The following is a 20,370-nucleotide window of genomic DNA, read 5'->3' on the forward strand; positions in this document are numbered from 1 at the left end:
ATACCTTTTTGTAACAAAGAAGAGCTTAGGCGTGGCTAGCAGCTGGCTTTAAGAAATGGTACAAACTGCATTTTCTTCAGAACTGAAGTACTGTATAACATTTAGTCTTCCATGTAGTTTTTCCTCCCAAGTTTAAAGATAAATGCACAGGAACCATGTTTTGCTACCACCTTATATACCTGTGACATTCAATGTCACAGATCAAAAAGCAGCCAAAAGTTTAAGCCATTGCAGAGGCCACTGGATTTGTGTTCAAGGGTCATTCATTTTTTCCTACCTTTTATCAGCTGTCTTTATTTTACATCTCTGCATTGCTTTATTATCAAAGGTTACAGCTGGGCTTTATTAAAGTCATGGGATATTAGGACAGAGAGGCAGTAAAATCCACAGGAAGAAATGTCATGGCACGAAACCGGTCCTTCTCGGAGGACACAACTGCAGCTGCCGACAGTGCCAGTATCTGAAATTCCCTGAGTGACTGACTTCAGTGTCATTATCACTCGTGAGTATACAAAGAAAGGAATTAAAAAAGAGGGACAGATTTCCCCCACACTCCCCAGTCTTATTTCATCAATGGCTTCATTACAGCCTCATTTTATTAAGGAGATATCACAAGTCCTATCTAGGACATTCACATTTAAAAAACCAGCATTAACTTTTACGACTAAATCCACTTTCTTTTGACTTTACTATCATACCCTATATGGATGCCAAGGACAGCTTTTAGAATAATAATCACACATCCAGCGGATGAGTTTGTTTTCACTGCTTTGATTTTGACTGTCTCTGAACTCCCAGATTGTTTTTGTATCTTCAGGCTGCTGGCACAACAATAACAATTGGAAAATGACATATTGGCAGACAATCGCTCAAGAAGCTTTTTACCTTTTCAAGGTCAGGTTTAGTTCCCGCTTCAGTAAAAATTATTTCAGACGTGAGTGGAAGCATTCCTGCCTGCTCAGGAAGATGCTGAACCACCAGAGGCTGACTTTATAAAATCCTCACGAGGGCCTTGTCCCATCCGTGGTACTGCACTGAGCCTTTGTCCCGGAACAAAGGATTTCTGTTTGCTCCAGCGAGGTGGAGACTAATGTCTCCTTCATGATTGTTCAGGTTTCACACAAAGGGTCTATTCTGCATGAGTGGCTGGAGCAAGCAGAAAAGGAAGGGTCAAAAATTGTCACTGCAGCATGTTTCTGCTCAAACTCCGTAATCGCAACATGAAGCAGCCAGGGCTGCAGAAAACTCGGGACAGAAGAAAATGGCTAAGTTGTGAAGTCGACAGTTTTCAAAGAGAGCCTAGGAATCTGCCAGCTTTTTTTCGAGCTTTTAAAAGTGAAGTTGTACCCAGTAAAATATCCTGCTTTCTATAAAAACTAAAGCAGCGTAATTCACTGAGGAGATATAATGACCATCTTAAACAATTTAGTGACCCAACGCAGCCTGAAAAATTCCACTTAAGTATTTTCAGCAGCAGCTGAGGGGAAAGCAGATGTGGCAACACATTAATGTTATCAGAGAGTCAGTGTATTGTGCAGGTGCTGGACCTACCTTTTTTTCTGAAGAATGTCATGTTCCGTCACTGTAGAAACCAATTATTTCAGGAGAAGATAGGAAGTTAGGGAGTTTTCCTGCAGGCAGGCTCTGGTTTCTTTTGCTCCCCCTGCTGCTTGACAAATTTTATGACGGCTGTTTTCAGCTTTACACCACCCTTCGCAGAACACAAAGTTCACAGAAATCGATACTGACTTGTATGCGCCTGAGGGATAATTGCTATAAGAGAATGTCCTTGTGATTCAAGTCATCAGCATTACGATAAACCGCTTTTAAATACGACTGCAGTCTGACATTTTTACTGCACACAGATCCAGGGCTTTTTGCCTCGTAGGATCACAGGATTGTTCAGGTTGGAAGGGCCTCAGGAGCTTCTGGCTCGGAGCAGGGTCAGCTGTGAGGTCAGGGCAGATTTCGTGGGGCTCTGGCCAGCATGGTCTTGAAAAACCTTACATTTCCCACACAAGAAAAGGACCCGCTTTCTGCCCGCTTCAGAATTACAGGACGGGTATGCACATCATCATGATATATCCCAAAAGAGCATGAGACTGCGGGAGCCTTCAACGCCTCCATTTGGGCTGATCAGGTTTGGTTTGGTTTTTTTTGGGGGGGGGGGGGGGGGAGAGTGTCTTAAAAGCTGTATATCAAAAACTCTTCAAAACCACCAAAACTGGGGTGGCTGTGCAAAGACTGCTGTCTGACATGATTTACAGCAAAGATAGCATAGGATTCTGCAGGTCCATTGCGGTGCAGGCCAGGCCATGGTATGCAGCAAGCTTCCATAGCAAGCCAGTCGTGCTGGCCTCTAGTGTCGTATCGTAGCCAGCAATTCCTCCACAGCTTCCAAAGAACTTTATGATTGTTTATAGCAATGTGCTTAAAAAGAAAAAAAAACCAAAAACAAAACCTAACCAAAAAAAATCCCCCTGAGTCTTTAAAGGCAACAAGTTTTTCACTTGATTTTTTTCATAGTAAACTCGTATGTGATTTCCTGTCAACAGGGAATAATGTCTTTGTGATAAAATCTAGACTTTTCGATTTCTTGGTCAACGATAAAACACAAAATCCTTTATTTGTGTAAATTGATGAGTAGCTCGATCTCCTTCCTTCATAAGAACCCTGTTGAACATTTTCTATGTTGTTCAACTACTTCAGAGACTGCGTAGTGGAATGACTGCTTCAGGAGGTATTAGGAATTTGTATTCTGTTGCACAGCTAGATTCAACATGGAAACACACTCCAACTATAGTCTTAAAAGAGGTGTAACTAGTAACTATTTCTGTAGTTTCAGGACTAGTGGTTAACAGTTCAAAACTGTTGTTACTTTTACTCTTCTTCATAAAAATACAGAAGTGCAGTTTCCTTTAACATTAAGATGCTAGAGTAAGTTTTTGCATAACAAGCCCCAGTACTACACAGTCATTTAGAGAAATAAATTTTCAAGGTCAGTGAAGGTATGGGTTTGGAATAGGCATAAGAACAGCACTAACAAATTCAACAATTATTTTTTTTCCCCAACATCTTGCAAAATAGGATGTTGAACAGAGGAGTCAAATTCAGTTTTTCACACTGATGCGAGTTAGAACAAGATATTCTTTTGACTTAAACATATCTGCGAGATCAGCTTATCTTGTAAGCGTGATACAAGCTCTGAAAGGAGACAGAATCATGGAAGTTCTGTTTATATGAGAAGGAGGGGGGCCATGGAGATGTGTGGCAAATCAGGAGATCAGACCATGTAAGACTCAGGCTACTTTTAAATTTGTTTACTGCACACTTCAAAAGGCAAAATCATATGACACATATTCTTCCATATTAATAGAAGTGATGAACTTAACTGATACTATCCCAAAGATCTGAGGTTCAATTCAAATCTAGATGTGTAATAAGGTGTAAAGTAGATTTCCTCTGCCCTCACTGGGCGCCATGTAGCATAAACGGGAATAGAGAGGTCACGAACAAGGCATGGGTTAAATCAGTTAAAGTGCACTCCTCAATACATACCTAGAACAATATTTTGAGGGTAAAACACCTCTCTCAGACAGCCATACTTCTGCAAATATAGCAAGTTCAACAAATAATAGAAGACATCTGCTGAGAGTTGTTTTGCAGGAGAAAAATATGAACTGCGTTTCATCACAGAAGAACCTTTAACAGGTTAACGCTACCCTTCCCCATGGTAAAATCTGTTATTCCAGTCTCATTCCAGGCTGGTATATGTCTAGCCTATTTTTAAAAACATCCATTTTGGATTCCATAGCTTATTTCTGAGGAACATAGAAACATATCGTGTCTTCATCATCACGCAGCATTTATTCTAACTGGAGACTGCACTGAAGTCTAGAAGTGCTGTTCTGTTGTTCATAGCTCACTGGAATACTCTTTTGTGCCTTATATTTATCAATAAATGTCCCAAAAGACAGGCAGCTTTCTACAAATGCCAAAAAACAAATCAGTCTAGCACCCTGCAGATTACTAGACACATGACAATAGCCTTTGTTAGCATAATGTATTATAATGCATTATGTAGCGGGTCTCTGAGGTTTAGTAATCCCTGTCAGCAACCAGAATAAATGGAAATAGCTTCCGGGAGATACAGGGTCTATGAAAAGACTGTTAGTTTTCAACTACTAGCGTTCAAACTTACACATGCAGCATCTGAAAAATCTCATGAACAGTCTCTCGTCACAATCATTTGTGAAAGTCAAATGCATGAAGTGTACTTAAGAGATGAAAGAGAAGTTGGACTGAGCACTAGCAGTTTGATACTTTCCCTGCTGAAACAAAGATTTGGTACATTCTCTCAGGCTTGGCGACAGCAGAAGTTTTTATGCGTAGCCTTTTACTACACCTAGGCACTGAATTTGCTAGCTGAGAATTGCAAGGTTCCACACGAAAGTAAGCACACCTACTTACACAGAGTGGCTAAGCCACAAGTGAGAGAGTTTTTGACTTTTTTTAATGCGCAACTGGATTGGAAAAAAAAAATATCACTAATATTAGGTATGTAGTATGCACAACATAATGCTGCATGGGATGAAGGTGCACCACAGTTATTGAACTCCTGAAGCTGTAACTGCCAGCAGCTCAGACCGTGCAGCTGGGGAAGGACATCTCTTATCTGCCCCTGCCCTGCTCTTTGGGCCCTTTCCTTAGGCAACCCCCAGTGACCTTCAGCAGGGAGACGGTACTAATCTAGCTGGAGCTTTGATCGGACCTAGGACAGCTGTACTGACTTTCTCACGGTGCTCTAAATTATTTACATCTTTGGTAAAGTCTTTCATATTTTACTACTGTAGATCCGTTAAAGGCACATTACCCAATAGCACAGCCCTTCAGATCAGTTCAAATAATGAAAACACTGCCAGAAATGCTTAGGCTACTGTTGTTTATGCAGAGATAACACCATCATATAAATCCTTCTGTCTTTACTTGGGCCTGCGTATGCTCTGTAGTGTTCCACTCTCCTGTTTTTATCTTCATTTTTTCCTCTATCTTCAAAGAACTCATCACTGTTCAGTTGAGGTTCCAGTTAAATGATCAAAGGCCTTAACAAAACAATCCTTTAATATCATGCTGCACTCATACCATAAGATAACAGAAAATCAAATCAACTCCGTTGCTAGAACTCCACAAGCAAAATCCTTACTCCCAAAGCATTAAAATGCTTCAGCCTCAGCGGAGTTGCCAAGTACAATATTCATTACTGTATAAAGCCATTGCAGCAAACTGCAATTGCAACCTGAAGCTGCAATGCCATTATGCATGCACGTTGCTAGTCTGTGCGGAAGCTTTTACTGTTTCATCTTCACCTCTTGATTAGATTAAACGAAGGTATAACTGTAACCCTACGCAAGCCTATTTATTCTATTTTTAACCTTGCAGACACGCAGAAAGACGTAAGAGGGAGGGGGAAACAAACAGTGTTTAACTCGAAAAAAGATAGGAGACGTACTATAGGTAAATCTATTTCCTAAAACCTTTTCTGATCTGAGCCCCAGGAGGTCAGTACCGCTTACTCCACCAGATCCCATCTCTAGTTGTGTGTGCCACGCTCCCTGTTTCACTGGACTACTTGCATCATTTCATCTATTACCATCTTCTCCGGTCTCCTTTCTGATCAGTCTTCACCCTTTACCAAGGGAATCACAAACATCATACAGACCACTCGGCATCACAAAAAAGCTAAGGCTTCATCCTATTTTCAATATACCTCATCTGTAATAAAATCAGTAGCTGAAATACCTTCCTTCCTTTGCATGTTTAGCATTACTATTTTCCTGAAGTAAAGCCTGTTTTTTTCCATTTTTTTTTTTACATTTTCAATTTGTCTTTGAAATAATATGGAAACTTCTGAAGTTACAAGCACTCTAGAAGTTAAATTGCAGAGGGCTTGCATGATGCAAAGCATTCATTCTTTTTCCTGAGGCTTTGTTCCCTGTGGGCAATGAGAATATCATCTCTTCATAAGATGACAGAGAGGAATCTGTTAGCAAAATGAAACTAGTTAGCAATGTTGCAACCAAAAAGATAGAAACACGCTGAGACAGAAATAGAAGGTCCTTCTGCTGCCATGCCTCACCTCCTCAAACTGCTTATTCTTGAGCTTAGCAGTCATTGCTGTCTTTACCCACCAGCTGCTATATAAGAAGCGCTCTTTGAAGCCATTTATGAGCACTGACTCTGCTGATCAGGGTGGCAGAGAAGAAAGCAGGTTGCAACAGCTGAGGAGGAATGACTGCATACCACCTGGGTATAAGTCATTACCCCTGATTTGCAAACTGACCTTCCTCCCATAGGAGCTGGATGGAAATTGAGTCTGTTCTTATTAAGGCCAGAAAAAAACTTTAACTTCAAAGAGAATAGGATTGAGAGCAATGCTTTTGGTCACTTATTTGCTTGCCTGTCTAACCATGTTAGAGCTCTCTAACCATGTCAGAATACTCTTTCAAATGGCTGTTGAAGAAGGCAAGTGCTCTATTTGCCTTTTGCTAGCAGCGGGCAGACTCTGCTGTTAGCATAAACATATGGAATCTTGCTGCAGCAGTAGCTATACTCCTCAGTAGGATGCTAATGGCATTGTGCAGTACGAGCAGCGTAAAGGTCTTTGCTTTCATGAAAACAGCAAATTATAATTAAAGATTGGCCATCTTTGCATCTTATTTCGTTTATTGGACTTTGAAGAAAGATTTGACAAAATATGCCTGTATGGTTGCTTTACAGGTCCTTTGCAGTAACAGTACAAATCACTGCAGTCTGCCTAATGGTGTCTGCAACAATGAAAGAATTTGCTCAGTCACTGTACGGTTACCTTTTAGTAACAGGATTCTCAACCACACAACCTTCTCTGCTCTAGATTGTCCCCTCTGCTTCAGTTGTACCCTGTACAAGTAGTTTGGCAGGGAGAGAGACGTGCTGGCTAAAGCAGAAAAAAAATCCATGCTCGGCTCATTTGTCTTCTGCTCCTACGTTCCTCCACTTACTATTCTCTGTATAGGTGATGGAACTACACCGCAAGACAGCATCAAATTAGTGAAGTAAAACATTCAATTGTGAAAAAGAAATAGTGGTTCCTCCCCTAAGAAGTGGAGAAGAAAACCGAAGATGAGCCTTTTTGCAGGAAGGTGAAATGTTTTGTTCACCGCACAGGCAGTCAGAACACGAGACCTCCCACAGGCCACTCAGTCACAGGCCTTGGGAAACTTCTGCAGTCTGGGGACTTGTAGTCTAAACTGAAAGGACAATCTCTGGCACACAACCAAAGAATGAAAGTGAAATCCCAGCTGTCTTGGAGGTGGTAGGACTTCAAAGACTAGCTTTAAAAGCCATCTGAACATGTAGGGATGTGGCAACTGGATAAAAAGAGAAGAGCTAGATACTGTGATACTAGCTTGTAGGCTAAATTATAAGAGAGTGGTTATAGAGTCTTACAGAGCCATCAGATTGCACAGCCAGTGCGCATAATTTACCTGGTACGCTGGTTTGTAGCCTGACGAGAGGAGTGCCAGAGCATTTAAGGTCCCAAGTTTTGTCCTGTTCAGTCAGCTCATTTCCTTAACATCTGCTTTACTGTGAGAATAACAGGAAGAAATAACTTTTTTAATCACAAAACCAAGTTAAACAACAAAGTAGTTATACTGAAAGGATGTCAGGTACCCCTTTTTACAGGAAAAGTCCTGTAAGGGCTGTTGGCACTGTTCTTTGGTGAGTGCCTTGAACCGAAGCTGGACCTGCCAGCTGCCAACAGCCCCCTCAGCTCGGACTGAAGCCCTGCCTCAGTATCGACCCAAAAATTAAACAGCACGTACTACCGCTATACCATTTGTGGTGGGGTTTTTATGGAAGTTTTCCTTTCATGTATGGACTAAACAGCACACTCTTTAATAAAAATAACAAGACTTGGTTGATCCGTGGCCTGAGGGCACTGTGTCTGCAGGACTGTGCTGAACACCTTTGCCTTGCTATCAGGCGTATTACATACCGACAGTACGAGTATCAGCAGCGTGTTCAAACCCTTAGCCTTAGATTTACGTCAGATCTCTGGGTCTTGGAGTACTTCTTCAAATCTTTAGTTAAACATTTGATAATCTGTTTAGGAATATGGGCGTCTTAACCAGAGCAAGTACTGTAAAAATCAAGTTTCTCGGTGTTTTTGTAACAATCAGACCATTCAAGTACAACCATTTGCAGGCACCATAAAAATTCTTTCTATATGTGTCAGTCTTGGTATGTGAGGAGCATGAAGAGTAGGAATTGCTTCTGAAGTTAACATGCCCTCCTATGTACACTTGTGTACTCTGTGTATTTGATTGCAAGCTAAGTATAAATATTTATGTATATTTACATATATACATATAAATATGTACATATATTTATCATCAGTAGAGTTTTCTACCCATCAGTAGAGTAAACAAATTTTTCAGGCCAGGAGGGCCTATCTTTTGTTGTGCCTCCCTTCTGAAATATAAACATTTCTTAATTTTGTTCTTCCTAGCTCTGTTTTGTGATGTTTTGGACGCCAAACGTGTCAGAGAAGATTTTAGTTGACATAATTGGAGTAGACTTCGCTTTTGCAGAGCTGTGTGTTGTTCCTTTGCGCATCTTCTCCTTCTTTCCAGTTCCAGGTAAAAACCAAGAAAATAAAAACTCTGTAACCTCAAAACCAAACCAGCTGTGAGGTGTGGTGGTAGACTCTGGCATGGCTGTACCTATGAGAGTGAGTGGCTAAATACATGCCTAGCATAAGTAATACCATTTTTATTAAAGCTGGTGTAGACCAAGGTTATTTACATCGGTAGTCAAGACACAAATGTTGCAGTAAGAGCAGTCTGTCATTAGGCAGATTTCTGACTGTGAAATGTAAAGCCTGAATTCTGTCTATTGTAGTTGACCAAGAACACGCATATGAATGGCAGTAGCGATAGATGTCTGCCAAGTCTGAAATTAACTGGAATAACATCTAGGACCACCCCCGCAGTAACATCACCTCCATTAGTCTCCCCTTCTGCTGCCAGACTCAGTGGCTCTTTCAGATATCATCAGAGCATAAACAATATAGAATAAAAGTTAATGCCCCTATTCAAGAGAGAGACAAGCCTGACAGCAATAATCAAAATGTTTCCTCTCAAAAAATTTCTAACTTCTCTAATTAAATGCTACATCATGTAGTGTTTGACAGGTTTATAATGAACGTAAGCTACAAATATAAGAATAGGTACATGTAGATACCTTTTTTTGTGCCTACCTGTTACACCGTGTACCACACAGGAGCTAGATGGAAAGTTTTCCTTGGTATGATTTCTCTTTAGGGAAGGGGATAGGGTTTTGTAATGAAGAAAACTGCATGGACTATCCAATAAATTGGTTGTAAGAGGGCAGCTCTTAGGAAGGACTGCTGTCCCCCCGCAAAAAAAAATCAGTATATTAAAGCAATTTGGATCCAACAAGATCTACTTCGTTTCTGGTAGGGTTTCCCAGTGTGCAAAGTTAACCAGAAACAAGTTTCGCCATGGTTATTTCCGAACAGCATGCTCTGCATGAAAAAGCTTCATATGAGATGACTGACTTTGTTTTGCTACTCTTGCCTCCCTTTCTCCCCATCCCCTCCCCTTGCCCTGTTGATGAACAGTGACGGTCAGAGCGCATCTGACTGGTTGGCTGATGACTCTGAAGAAGACATTTGTGTTGGCACCCAGCTCAGTGCTGCGGATTATCGTCCTCATCGCTAGTCTCATTGTGCTGCCTTACTTGGGGTAAGTTGGTATTCTCCACAGAGCTGATGGGTTTGCTTTCCTCTTCATTCCTGTTCCCTGTCACTTGGTAGCTGAATTTGCATAGTTCAGAACATTTTCCCCAAATACGAACCATAATATAAAGCCTAAATAGCGTCAATATCTGGAAAAGAAACATTTACAAATTTACAAGTGTGACTGTTCTAGGCAGGCACGATAGTGATGTCCCTTTTGAAAAAATATGCAAATGTCAGAGGCAAAAACCTGTCCTAAGGGGAATTTATTACCATGTTATTAAATGCACTGTTAAGAAAGCTAATGGAAGAATATCTTGTTTATAAGTTAAATAATCTATTCTACAGCACTCTGTACAAGACTTTAAATTCTTAGTCCATAATTTGATTCAGAATATGGTTCTTTTGCTAAACAGTGAAGACATTAAGAAACAAAAAAGTCCTTTAAAATGCCAGTTATTCTCTTTGCCAGTGTATTATGTCTTTGAAGGAAATATTTCTAACAACAGATTCGTTCTATATGCCAGTGAAAATATAATTATGAATCATGCATTCTCACACAACCATGACTGCTTTCTTTTTATGCCACCCACAGAGTTCATGGAGCCACCCTTGGAGTAGGATCCCTTCTAGCTGGTTTTGTAGGAGAATCCACCATGGTTGCAATAGCAGCCTGTTACGTCTATCGGAAACAGGTAAGAACTAGGCTCTGCGGGATCTGGTGAAAGCAGTTGATGAATATAGCGGATTTTAGTTCAGATTAAGAGTACGCTTTTGAAACGTAACTCCCCAGCATCCCCACTTACTGAATTTGGTTTGCTTCCCCGTGCGGTCTCAAGAGTGCGCATCTTGGGAATTCTTTGGATTGAAATAAAACCAAAAGGTGCCCTCCAGCTGCTGGTGGGCATTCAGCCATGGGAGCAGGCCATGGGACACACTGGGCTGAAGTAAACCTCTTGCTCCCCAAAGCATGTGTATCGTGGATATCATGTCCTTACCACTACCTATTTTGCACTGTAGATCTGTTACTACAGTACGACATAGCTTCTTTATGTAAACGTAGGAACTACTCATCCAAGCTTATTATATGTATATGTGTGCGTATATGTATCTATATGTATACTTTTATTTCTTTATAAAACCAGCTCTGCTGAAAATGAACAAAAAGTACAGTTGCTTTTTTTTTTTGCCATCTAAAGAAGTGGCTTAAAACAAGATACACTCCTGCAGCAGAAGAGACTAAGCTTACAAATACTTAAACATGTGAGGATTTCTCATAGGCGTTCTTTTACATATTTTACACACTACAGTCCTGCATGTACGGAGTAGTAGCGATACATGGATTTCAAAGAATATTCCAGTAAATGAAGTCAAACACAGGATAAATATTGGCTGGGTGACTGGGTACTGTCCTTCGAGTTATGTGTTCAAGGCACTGTGTAGGGCACCAGGTCCAGCTCCAGGCAGAAACGGCATGGTGTGTACATCATTCCATAGGGCAGAAGGACTCTGTGGATGGGAGCAGAAAATATAATATCTGCATTTACCTTTTTTGTTTTTCATTAGACTTCTTACTAAGGGCCAAGTGAAGGTGCCCACTACTTCTATTTTTAGCAAAAAAATACGGAAGATGGAATATCTAAAAGCCTTATGTTGGAACAAACTAAAACCCGTTTTGATACGTATTAACAGTGCAGGCCATGGCAATAGACCAAAGTGTACAAGGCTCATAAGAAAATAGAAGACCTTGATCTCTGTTATGATTAGCCTGTGATATTTTTATTGAGAACCAAAGAGTAAAACCTGTAGACACTGAAATGGCTGTTCTTGGCCTGTTGGGACTAACCTCCTCATCACTTGTTTGTTACAGTAGTGGCTCATAGAGCGTTACTGCCCAGGGACGTGGTGCTTAATTTTTTGCAGTGATGTGTGCAGGTAGTAGTAATAATAACCGTGCCAACCTAATTTATTCCCTTACCAGAATTAGTACGTAGCTGACAGCATTCATCTCAACAGCCAATGTGACAGTGGCAGATCCAACCGGTAGCTGTATACACCGACTTGGTTTTGCCTATAGTGGTAATAAGTGGGCAGCATTTGAGAGCTGCAAATCAAGTGGTGTGTAGACACCTCTGAAATTCTGATATGCCCAACTCAGCTGAATCAATAATACCTGTGGGAGATTTTTTGTCAGCTATACAAGTGTTTTCTGTAAAACTAGTCAGCCTGCTGAGAAACGGATAATAAGGAACAGATGCTTCAACTTGTTTTGTAGTGGAGCTGAATGCTTCTTAGCTTTACTAATCCAGGACATCCTGGATGAATCACAGGACTCTTGAATGCCCTCCTGCTCCTGCTAGCCAAAAATAGTCTAATATTACTTGGCCTTGGTGGGGTGGGGGATCACAGTGGATCAGCAATACCAAGAAAAGCCAGAATGCTCATATCTTGTAAAATTCCTGAAGTTTGATGTTTGAGGAATTAGGTTGCCATCTCTGTCTCCCCCCTAGAGCAGCTTATCTTCTCTCATATTTTGTTTGCCTTTTTTTTTTTTTAATAAAAAGTATGTGATGTAAAAGATCCCAGATGCTCTCTTCCCTCCAGTCATGCTGAAGCCTGGTTTGGATGTTGCTTACCATAAGAAATGCCTCTATTATTGCGTTTATGTTACAAAGGAGAAAGCTGAACCCCAGGAAGGTTACGGAAACCTAAGTTAAGCCAACTTACTAGTGACAAGCCACAAAGATGACACAGATATCCTAGCTTTTAATAATATACTCTAAAAAAAACATTATTGCCACCTCATTTCTCCCAGTGCCCAAAGTTTATAGGACCGTGTTCGTGCACAACTTACTGATAGGTTTCTGAATGCTTGTTTCAATCTAGAAAAAGAAGCGGAATGAGAATGAAACAGCTACAGAAGGTGAAGACTCTGCAATGACCGACATGCCTCACACAGAGGAAATGACAGACATCGTAGAAATGAGAGAAGAGAATGAATAATAAATGGGATGCAATTGTTCTCTGCAGGGACGATTGGAGTGACACTTCAGCATCTTGTCGTCTCTCATACTTTTTTGTTTGTTCGTTTTTATTTTTGTAATAAAGAGGCCTTGATTTAAAAGGTTTCAGATAAATTCTCTAGCATACTGAGTATGCTCTCACTGATGAGGGACCTAAAAAGAGGTCTTTGCTTTTTTGCTTTTTTTCAATTGAATTTGTTTTCTCACTCCATGCAAACATAAAAGGTACAATTGCATCACTGTAGAGTCTTCCTTACTTATGCATCCACCTCCTCTGGACAATCTGCATTTGTCAACCAAAGCCCTGCTCTCTGTGCATGTGTGTGTGTGCACGCGTGCACGCGCTGGCACACACACGCACGCACACGCACACGTGCCACTGGCTCAATGCTACTGCCATAATCCTACTCCCTCCCCTCCTTCCTTTTCCTTCCTTTTCTTTATGAGAAATGTAAAGGAAAAGAAGTTTGGAATACAGAGCTTTATTTTACTTGCTTGAAAATGACTTTGCTACATAAACTAATATACTATGGTGAACTATATCTTTTTGTTTGGCCTCATCACTAGAGCTTATACTGCACAGGGTACAAGACAGAGAGGAACGTGTAAGTCTCCACATACAAATTGGAGAAAAACAGGTTCCTCTCTCACGTTGAAAGTGTGTGGATGTGTATATACATACACACACGTACATAAACAGAGACATACATATATATATATACATTTTTATATATATATGCATACGATAAATAAAATACACACAGGACAAGAACTCTATTTAGCTTTCTTTCCATCAGAAAGATAGTAATCTTTTGAAAAATGTAAACGTTTAATTCAGAATTTTCTTGAATCGTTAAGCCCCACCTTATGTGTAATTTTCTTTAGGAAAAAAAACCCATGCACTTTCCTCTTGTGAAGAGGGTGATGGCAACTGATAGACTTTGACTGTATTTGAATTAAAAAAAAAAAAAATAAATATTGACAAGCTTTACCAAAGTTCTTGTCCACTGATTTAACTTTAATTTTTGAAGGTTGATTTGCTCTATATACTTATTTGTGGTGCCTATATATTTAAAAAAAAAAATCAGATCACGTATGCAGGATACCATGGTATATCACATTACTACACATAGCTCCATGAAATTTTTTATATAGAGATGTACACATACTCACACACCCATGTGTGTATATGTATATATACACACACACACACACATATATGTATGTTTTGCTAGAATATATTTACCTATGCAGTACATCAAAGTCCGTATGGTGAAGCTCAAGTACTGATGGTCCTCCAAGAGGTTAATTAGGGACCTTGATTGTATGTTAGCTCTCAAGGCAAGAGTTGGGTGGAAGTGGGGAGCTGCTCACATCAATCAGCAAGTGCTGTATTTGGAGAAGGCGGCAGGCGCTGCGTGGTTGGGGTTGAAATGGGTCTTAAATAACCGAGCGTGAGGTTGGGTGGGTGACTTCTAGCGGGTGGCAACGAAGCCTGTGCAAGAGGTGACCGAACCAGAGAGGGTTTGGGTGCCACCGACGATGCAGCAGCTTGTGTTTCTGTGCTCTTCTGTGTTTGGCTGCGGGGCAGCGTTTGTTACCGGTTTGTAGTAGCTTGGGTTCTTTCAGATTTAATCATGCTGGAGTCTGGAAACCGTTATCCTACATGCTATATCCATAAATCAGTTAATTTAAACCTTATTTAGTAAAAGTATATTTTTCTAAGTTGTGGAAATGATTATTTAATTGTGGACAAATTCCGTTTCTAGATTTATTTGCCAGGTAGTCCCAGCACTCAGAGAACTGATCAAAACTAAACATTACTTAAAATATTATATCAATATATGTGTGTGTAGACATACACATGTATAAATATATATATTGTATATTATGTACATTTATTTTAAGCTACAATACATTTCCTATTTTTCCAAGTTCAGCTAAAAATGTCTCTAAAAAACTGCAGAGTTGGCTAGTAACCAGTTATGGCCGTCATGAAAGGCATTGTATCAATGAACTTTAGATTTTATTGTAAACATTTGTACCAATTTGTTACATGTACAAATGCAATAAGAAAAAAATGTAGAACTTACTGTGTTGAATGACAGATTTGCAAAATCGGTTCATGGTTAATGAGCAGTGGCACTAGGAGGGTAAGACTAAATCCAGTAACCACACGTTTTCCGTGCCGCCCCAAGGTTGTTCTCCTTGTTTCCAACAGTAGTTTAAAAAAAAAAAACGATTTAAAGAAAAAAAACCTCAAGCAAATTAACTTTGTGCAGCATGTAGACTGTACACATTCATGAATACAGGCTCTCAAACAGTCATATGTATATAAGGTGTATATAGACTGTTAACAGATCACACTGGCCATTTGAGGTCTTCTCTACTCATGTAGTTTTGGTTTCTCCAGTACGTTTGTATCTCAAGTCCACAAGACGCAGTTTTTCAGGAACTGTAGAGATAAAGCCAGAAAATATTTTTGTGTAATATTTCTTTTGGTACATGACTAAAATTCAAACGGCAGTATTTTTGAAGAATTTTGAGCATTACCAATGTAGGTGTCAAGGTAATAATTGCACCAAAAAGGAAAAATTTGAAAACAAATGATACGAAACACTGAAGTTTTTGCTTTAGATAGACGATGAACAACTATAAAAAAACTGAATACAGAGCTAAGCTAATGGTATCATAAAAGGTAAATTTTCAGTTGTGTGGGTAATACTTACTAGTCCTTTACTTTGCAAGACACCAAATGAGCGCAGGAGTGGTGGGATTTGGGCAAGAACTGGGGCGGTGACGTAAGGACGCGTGCGTCGCACCTCTTTCTGCTTCCTGCGGGTCGTGTATTTCTTTACCTTTCTCTGCCGTGTTGACGAACAGGCACCGACGGCTCTGCCGTGAGCGAGCCCAAACCAGCCCCTCGGTGCCGGGCCGGGTGCTCAGCAGGACGGCCCCGTGTCCAGGGATCACCCTGTTCCCCACAGCCTCGGCTTCTGCTGTCGGGAGCTTCAGCGACCACCCGAAACATCACTGCTCCCACTCAGGTCGGTGGCAAATTCAGCTGGTGAAGCAGCCGGTTTGATGGGTTACAGGCTGGGAGCGGGCCAGCCCCAGTCAGAGCGTTACTGGTTCCAGTGTCTCTGGTGGGCAGATGCTGGTGCACACCCTGTCCCGTACCGCTTATTTCCCGAAAGGACTTTCCTGAGTTCTAGTAAAATGGCTTGGCTGTCTCTCTTGTGTTACTGCTTACGAAATGGCTGTCTATGTGATAAGTATTTTGCACTAGAAACCTGTTGAGTTTCCGAGGTGGAGAGCCGGAGCGCAGCCACCTCGATGAATTCCTGGGGAGACTTGGCCTTTCCAGACTTTCTTGCGAATTACCGAATTATACAATCGAAGTTACAATAAAAAGAGGAACAAAGTGGATCTGCATCCTACATCTTAAATCTTGGAACAGCTCACACAACGGGAAATGAGAGCAGAACCCCGAGAAGCTGTGGATTAATGTTCCTCGGCTTTTAATACGTACGTAAAATTGTGTTAACTAGTCTTGAGTTTTCCTTTTGCAGAACTAATGGGAAACACTGAGGTTTTTTTCCCCCCTCACTGCCCTAAGCAGGCCTCTCGCGCTTACAAAGCAATGGACTTGATGGAAAAAGCTCTGCATTTCCCAGAGGCCATGCGGGCGCAGCAGCGGGGTTCCCAGTTCCCAGGCGTGGGGCAGCCCCGCTCCCCGTCCCCGTGCCGGGCAGGAGCGCTCGGTTGCCTGCTTGTTAGATAGAGCCACCCTGAGTGAGAGGATCGGGTGAGTAACAGAGAAGTCTTTTGTTTTCTACTCGTTTTGCTGCTAAATATTTCCTTTGAGAGGGAGAGATTTATATCTGGCTCTCGCTCGGTGTTTTGCCGAATCTGCAGCCAGAGAGGGAGCAGCCCGAGACGGAGGGCAAGCCGATGAATGCAGCCGATTCAGGGCAGGCCACGACGCACGAACAGAAACCTTTTGAAGGCGAGAGTGCCTTCTTTTGTGGGATGGCGCCTCGCGCTTAAAAAGAAGGGAGAAAGGATGCTTTCAGGCCGGAGTCGCCGGGCATAGTTTTGCGTTGAGCTGCGAGGTGGGAACGGGGCGTCTTGCGGCTCCAGCATCCCGGCCCCGCCGCCGGCATCCTTGGCGAAATGCGGGAGAGCGCAGGGGATGGCGAGGCGGCAGAATCGGCTCCATCTCTCGCTGAGATTTTGTGGTTGTGGCGTGATCCGTGCGGATTTTGAGTGCAGCCGGAGCGTGGCTGCAGGAGCCATTAGTGTACTGGAAAGCCATATTATGTGTATGGGTGTGTATATGAGAGTGTTGCGCAGGCATTTTTATTGCAGCCTTTATAGAGTTCATTGGAACAAGGGTTCAAGTCTAAACATGACCTTAATATGGGACTAATACTAAGCCGTTTAAAAAAAAATTGCTATTTAAAGCTACATAAAAGAGTAAATAAAACAGCCTTTCAGCAGACCTTATAGCAGGAAGCTAAAGCATGATTTAGCTCAGTCAGCTGGAAAAAGGACATGTTGAAAAGCTTATGGGTGTTGTATATCCATCCTAAAGACAGCAACGTGGCGTGAAGATGAGTGAATCAGAGGGCACAAAACAGCAGAGCTGTGGCTGCTGCCGTTTCCCTTTCAGCTGCCCTGGAGAGGGACGGAAGGGTGAGGAGCAACGCATCCGTAAGACACCACTTCTAAGTATTTTGGGTTCTGAGTGGAGGAGCCATCAGGGAGAGGGGTAGGAAACAGCTTAGAAGATTATTCAAGCAGAAATAAGCAAGCATGCAGGTTTTATGGCTTGCCTTTTCTTTGTACCTGGCAGGGCTGCATTGGGGAAATGTCACATAAACATTTCTTAAACACAAGACAAAATTATCACAATTTTGGTATCCAATTGGCATTTCCCAAAAACCAGCTTAACCGTAAAATGTTAGGATTCCCTTCCCTCATTCATGTTTGCTTTTTTACTAGAATTCAAGTCAGAATACCGTATTTTTGGAAGGGAGCGAGCACCCGCGGGGGGGGGGGTGCAGTGCAGAGCGGGTTGGGGGGGCTCGTGGCAGAGCCCCGGCGGGACAAGGAGCTCCAAATTCATTCTGTGCCTTGCAACACGCTGTATTCAATTGCAGCCTGGCAGCGTCGTGAAAGGAAGCAGAACTGCCAGCTTAGCAGCAAACGGGGTCCAAGCGTGGTCCTGACCTGCAGCAGCATTGCAGAGCAGCGGGAGGGCACGGATTGCGGGGGGGGGGGACGATGGACGGGGGACCCTGGCTCTCCGCTCGGTTTTGGACGGTTTGCTTTGGCGAGCCAAGTTCAATTGTCGGTGCGTAGATGCGCTCCTCAGCAAAACCATTGCCAGACTGCTCAGTAATTGGCACCTTCCGAACAAAAAGGGCAAAGACAAAAGACGGGGGCAGAGGGACGGAGCTTTAAGCTCGGCTCGGAGCGCGTACTCACACAGAAGGGCATTTTGGCTGCAGCTTCCGCGAGTTAATTGTACGGTTAGAGAAGTGAGCTTCGGTCTCAGCATTTCATAATCAAGATATGCGCTCTAGCTCAGTAAAACAGAAGGATTGTGGTATATTTTTAGATGCTCTTTTGTCTTTGTAACCCTGAGGGGAAAGTTTTCCCTAGTATTACCAAGCCTTGTCACTGGTCAAATCAATTTATTAGTTTTACCTCATTGTTATTTTCTGTCATTCCTAGATCAGCATCTTCAGACGTTTCCTTATTTTCTTCTGAAGGCTCCTGATAGGCTTATTTTGTCTGTTGGCATTTTGAGAAGGAAAATGTAATCATGCTGACTGAATGTCAAGTAATGCCGTGATTAAAAAGTAGCTTACAACAAAACTCTTCTTTGATGGACTGTTTTTTACTTTTCATTTGCTAAGTTGAAAAGGAGAGTCAAGAAGTAGAAGGAATTGGGGGGTGTCTTTGTTTAAAATCAAGAATTAAAGGAATTACGTCAAGTTCATTACTTAGCTCCAGCCACTTTGTGGCTTTCTAATGATCCATAAGACCACGACCCAAACTCTTCCAGCAAACTTAGCGCTGCAGCCCCAGAGCAGCGCAGAATAGTTTGAAGCACTGGGAAATACAAGACTTCATGTATTTCACAACTAAATGTATAACTTAATGAGGCGGAGAGCCTGATTAATGGGGACAATCTATTCAGTTTAAAATCCAGCTGGACATGAGCAGCCTGATCCAGTGCCTAAGGTGGCCCTGCTTTGAGCGGGGGGGGGGGGGCCAAGATAAGATGACTGCCTGCGGTCCCCTTCTGACCTAAATTATTCTCTGACTCAATCAGGAACCTGGAGACGTCCCTTCATCTTAAGGGACTTGAGACTGCTTGCCTTTTTTAGGCTTTCAATTCAGGGTTGAGAGACAGTGCCTACTAGGGCTCTACAGTGTAGATATCTGAGCAAAAATCTGAGCCGCACAGATTCTTTTGCTGATGACAAAACTTTCGTATTGCAGAGCCAGCTGTAAAGGACCCTCCCACCCTCTGGGAACCCACAAGGAGGGCAAAGCAAAAATAAGCTATTGTATCTGCAGATGAAATATTTGAGTACTGTACTGCACTTTTGCAGTTAACTCTCTAAGCAAAAACATCTGAAACCAGCAAGCAATTGCATCTATTACCAGCTTCCCCCCATCTCTCTTCATGTGCATCATTCAGCATTTAAAAAAAAAAGCTACCCTTTCTAATAACTCCCCTTTGTAATCAAGGTAATGCAAAGTAAATACTTACTCTTATGTAATAAAACAGCTTGGCCTATCAACAAATGAGCGCATGTAAATCTCCTCTGGATGTATTTTAAAATTGGAACAACAGCTTTATCCGTGATTCAGCAAAAACGCAACAGAAGAGCAAAGAAAACATTGCAAAGCTGAAAAAAAATTTAATTGCATTAATTTTTAATGAGAATACTGCCTGGGTGGAAAGTAAAGTGCATGTACACGTGCAGAAAACAGCAGAGCCTGCAACTAACATGCATTGCTCAACTTTGTAGTTTGCTCTCCAAAGCAGCACTAATGTAACTTTGCTTTTGTGTCCTATTACGATAAACAAAAAACCCTTCCTAAGCTATAATGAAACAATTGGAAGGCTACAGGCAATAAGTTTACTGGTTACTTAGGTCAACTGATTTTATCCGCAGGGTTTGCAAGCACCACAAAATTGCAAAAGCAAAACCTCCAAAAAAAGTTGAAGGTACATAATGCATTTTTGTAGATGGCGTACCCTTACTACCATCAACAAGCTTTGTAAAATAAATCTAATCACTCTTTAAGTAACGCAGTTCAAAGTGCACTTCACTTACGTTAGGTTTAACAAAAATCTACCTGCAATGTCTCGTATATTTTTAAAAAGCAAATGCACAAGATGCAAAATTCAACCTGTGTTTTTAAACTGGGCAGAAACCCCCACCACTGTCATAAAGGCAATCCAGCTTGGATCATGTCGGGTTTTGATCTTTCAGAGCATTGCTTTCACTGCTCCGTTATTTT

General features: G+C 41.7%; 1 protein-coding gene and 1 long non-coding RNA gene across 3 annotated transcripts in view; one reads left to right on the plus strand and one right to left on the minus strand.

Annotated features, from left to right (window-relative positions):
* The window catches only part of ANKH (ANKH inorganic pyrophosphate transport regulator), a 104,516-nt gene extending 90,698 nt beyond the window's left edge, over window positions 1–13,818 (plus strand). Inside the window, exons 9-12 of the mRNA XM_052781476.1 lie at window positions 8,549–8,678; window positions 9,683–9,806; window positions 10,395–10,494; window positions 12,686–13,818. Coding sequence (XP_052637436.1) covers window positions 8,549–8,678; window positions 9,683–9,806; window positions 10,395–10,494; window positions 12,686–12,802 — 471 coding nt within the window. The 3' untranslated portion in view covers window positions 12,803–13,818. The remainder of the gene's footprint in view (window positions 1–8,548; window positions 8,679–9,682; window positions 9,807–10,394; window positions 10,495–12,685) is intronic.
* Window positions 7,532–18,655, minus strand: LOC128139351 (uncharacterized). 2 transcript variants are annotated; one of them, XR_008234338.1, is made up of 3 exons: window positions 18,538–18,655; window positions 14,916–15,277; window positions 7,532–7,623 (listed from the first exon to the last, which is right to left on the minus strand). It is a non-coding gene; the product is annotated as an uncharacterized LOC128139351 (long non-coding RNA). The 2 variants fall into 2 exon arrangements; XR_008234339.1 differs by lacking the exon at window positions 7,532–7,623 and adding an exon at window positions 12,529–12,578.
* Window positions 18,656–20,370: the final 1,715 nt, after the last annotated feature.

The sequence above is a fragment of the Harpia harpyja genome, chromosome 1 (assembly GCF_026419915.1).
Source record: "Harpia harpyja isolate bHarHar1 chromosome 1, bHarHar1 primary haplotype, whole genome shotgun sequence".
Lineage (NCBI taxonomy): Eukaryota > Metazoa > Chordata > Aves > Accipitriformes > Accipitridae > Harpia > Harpia harpyja.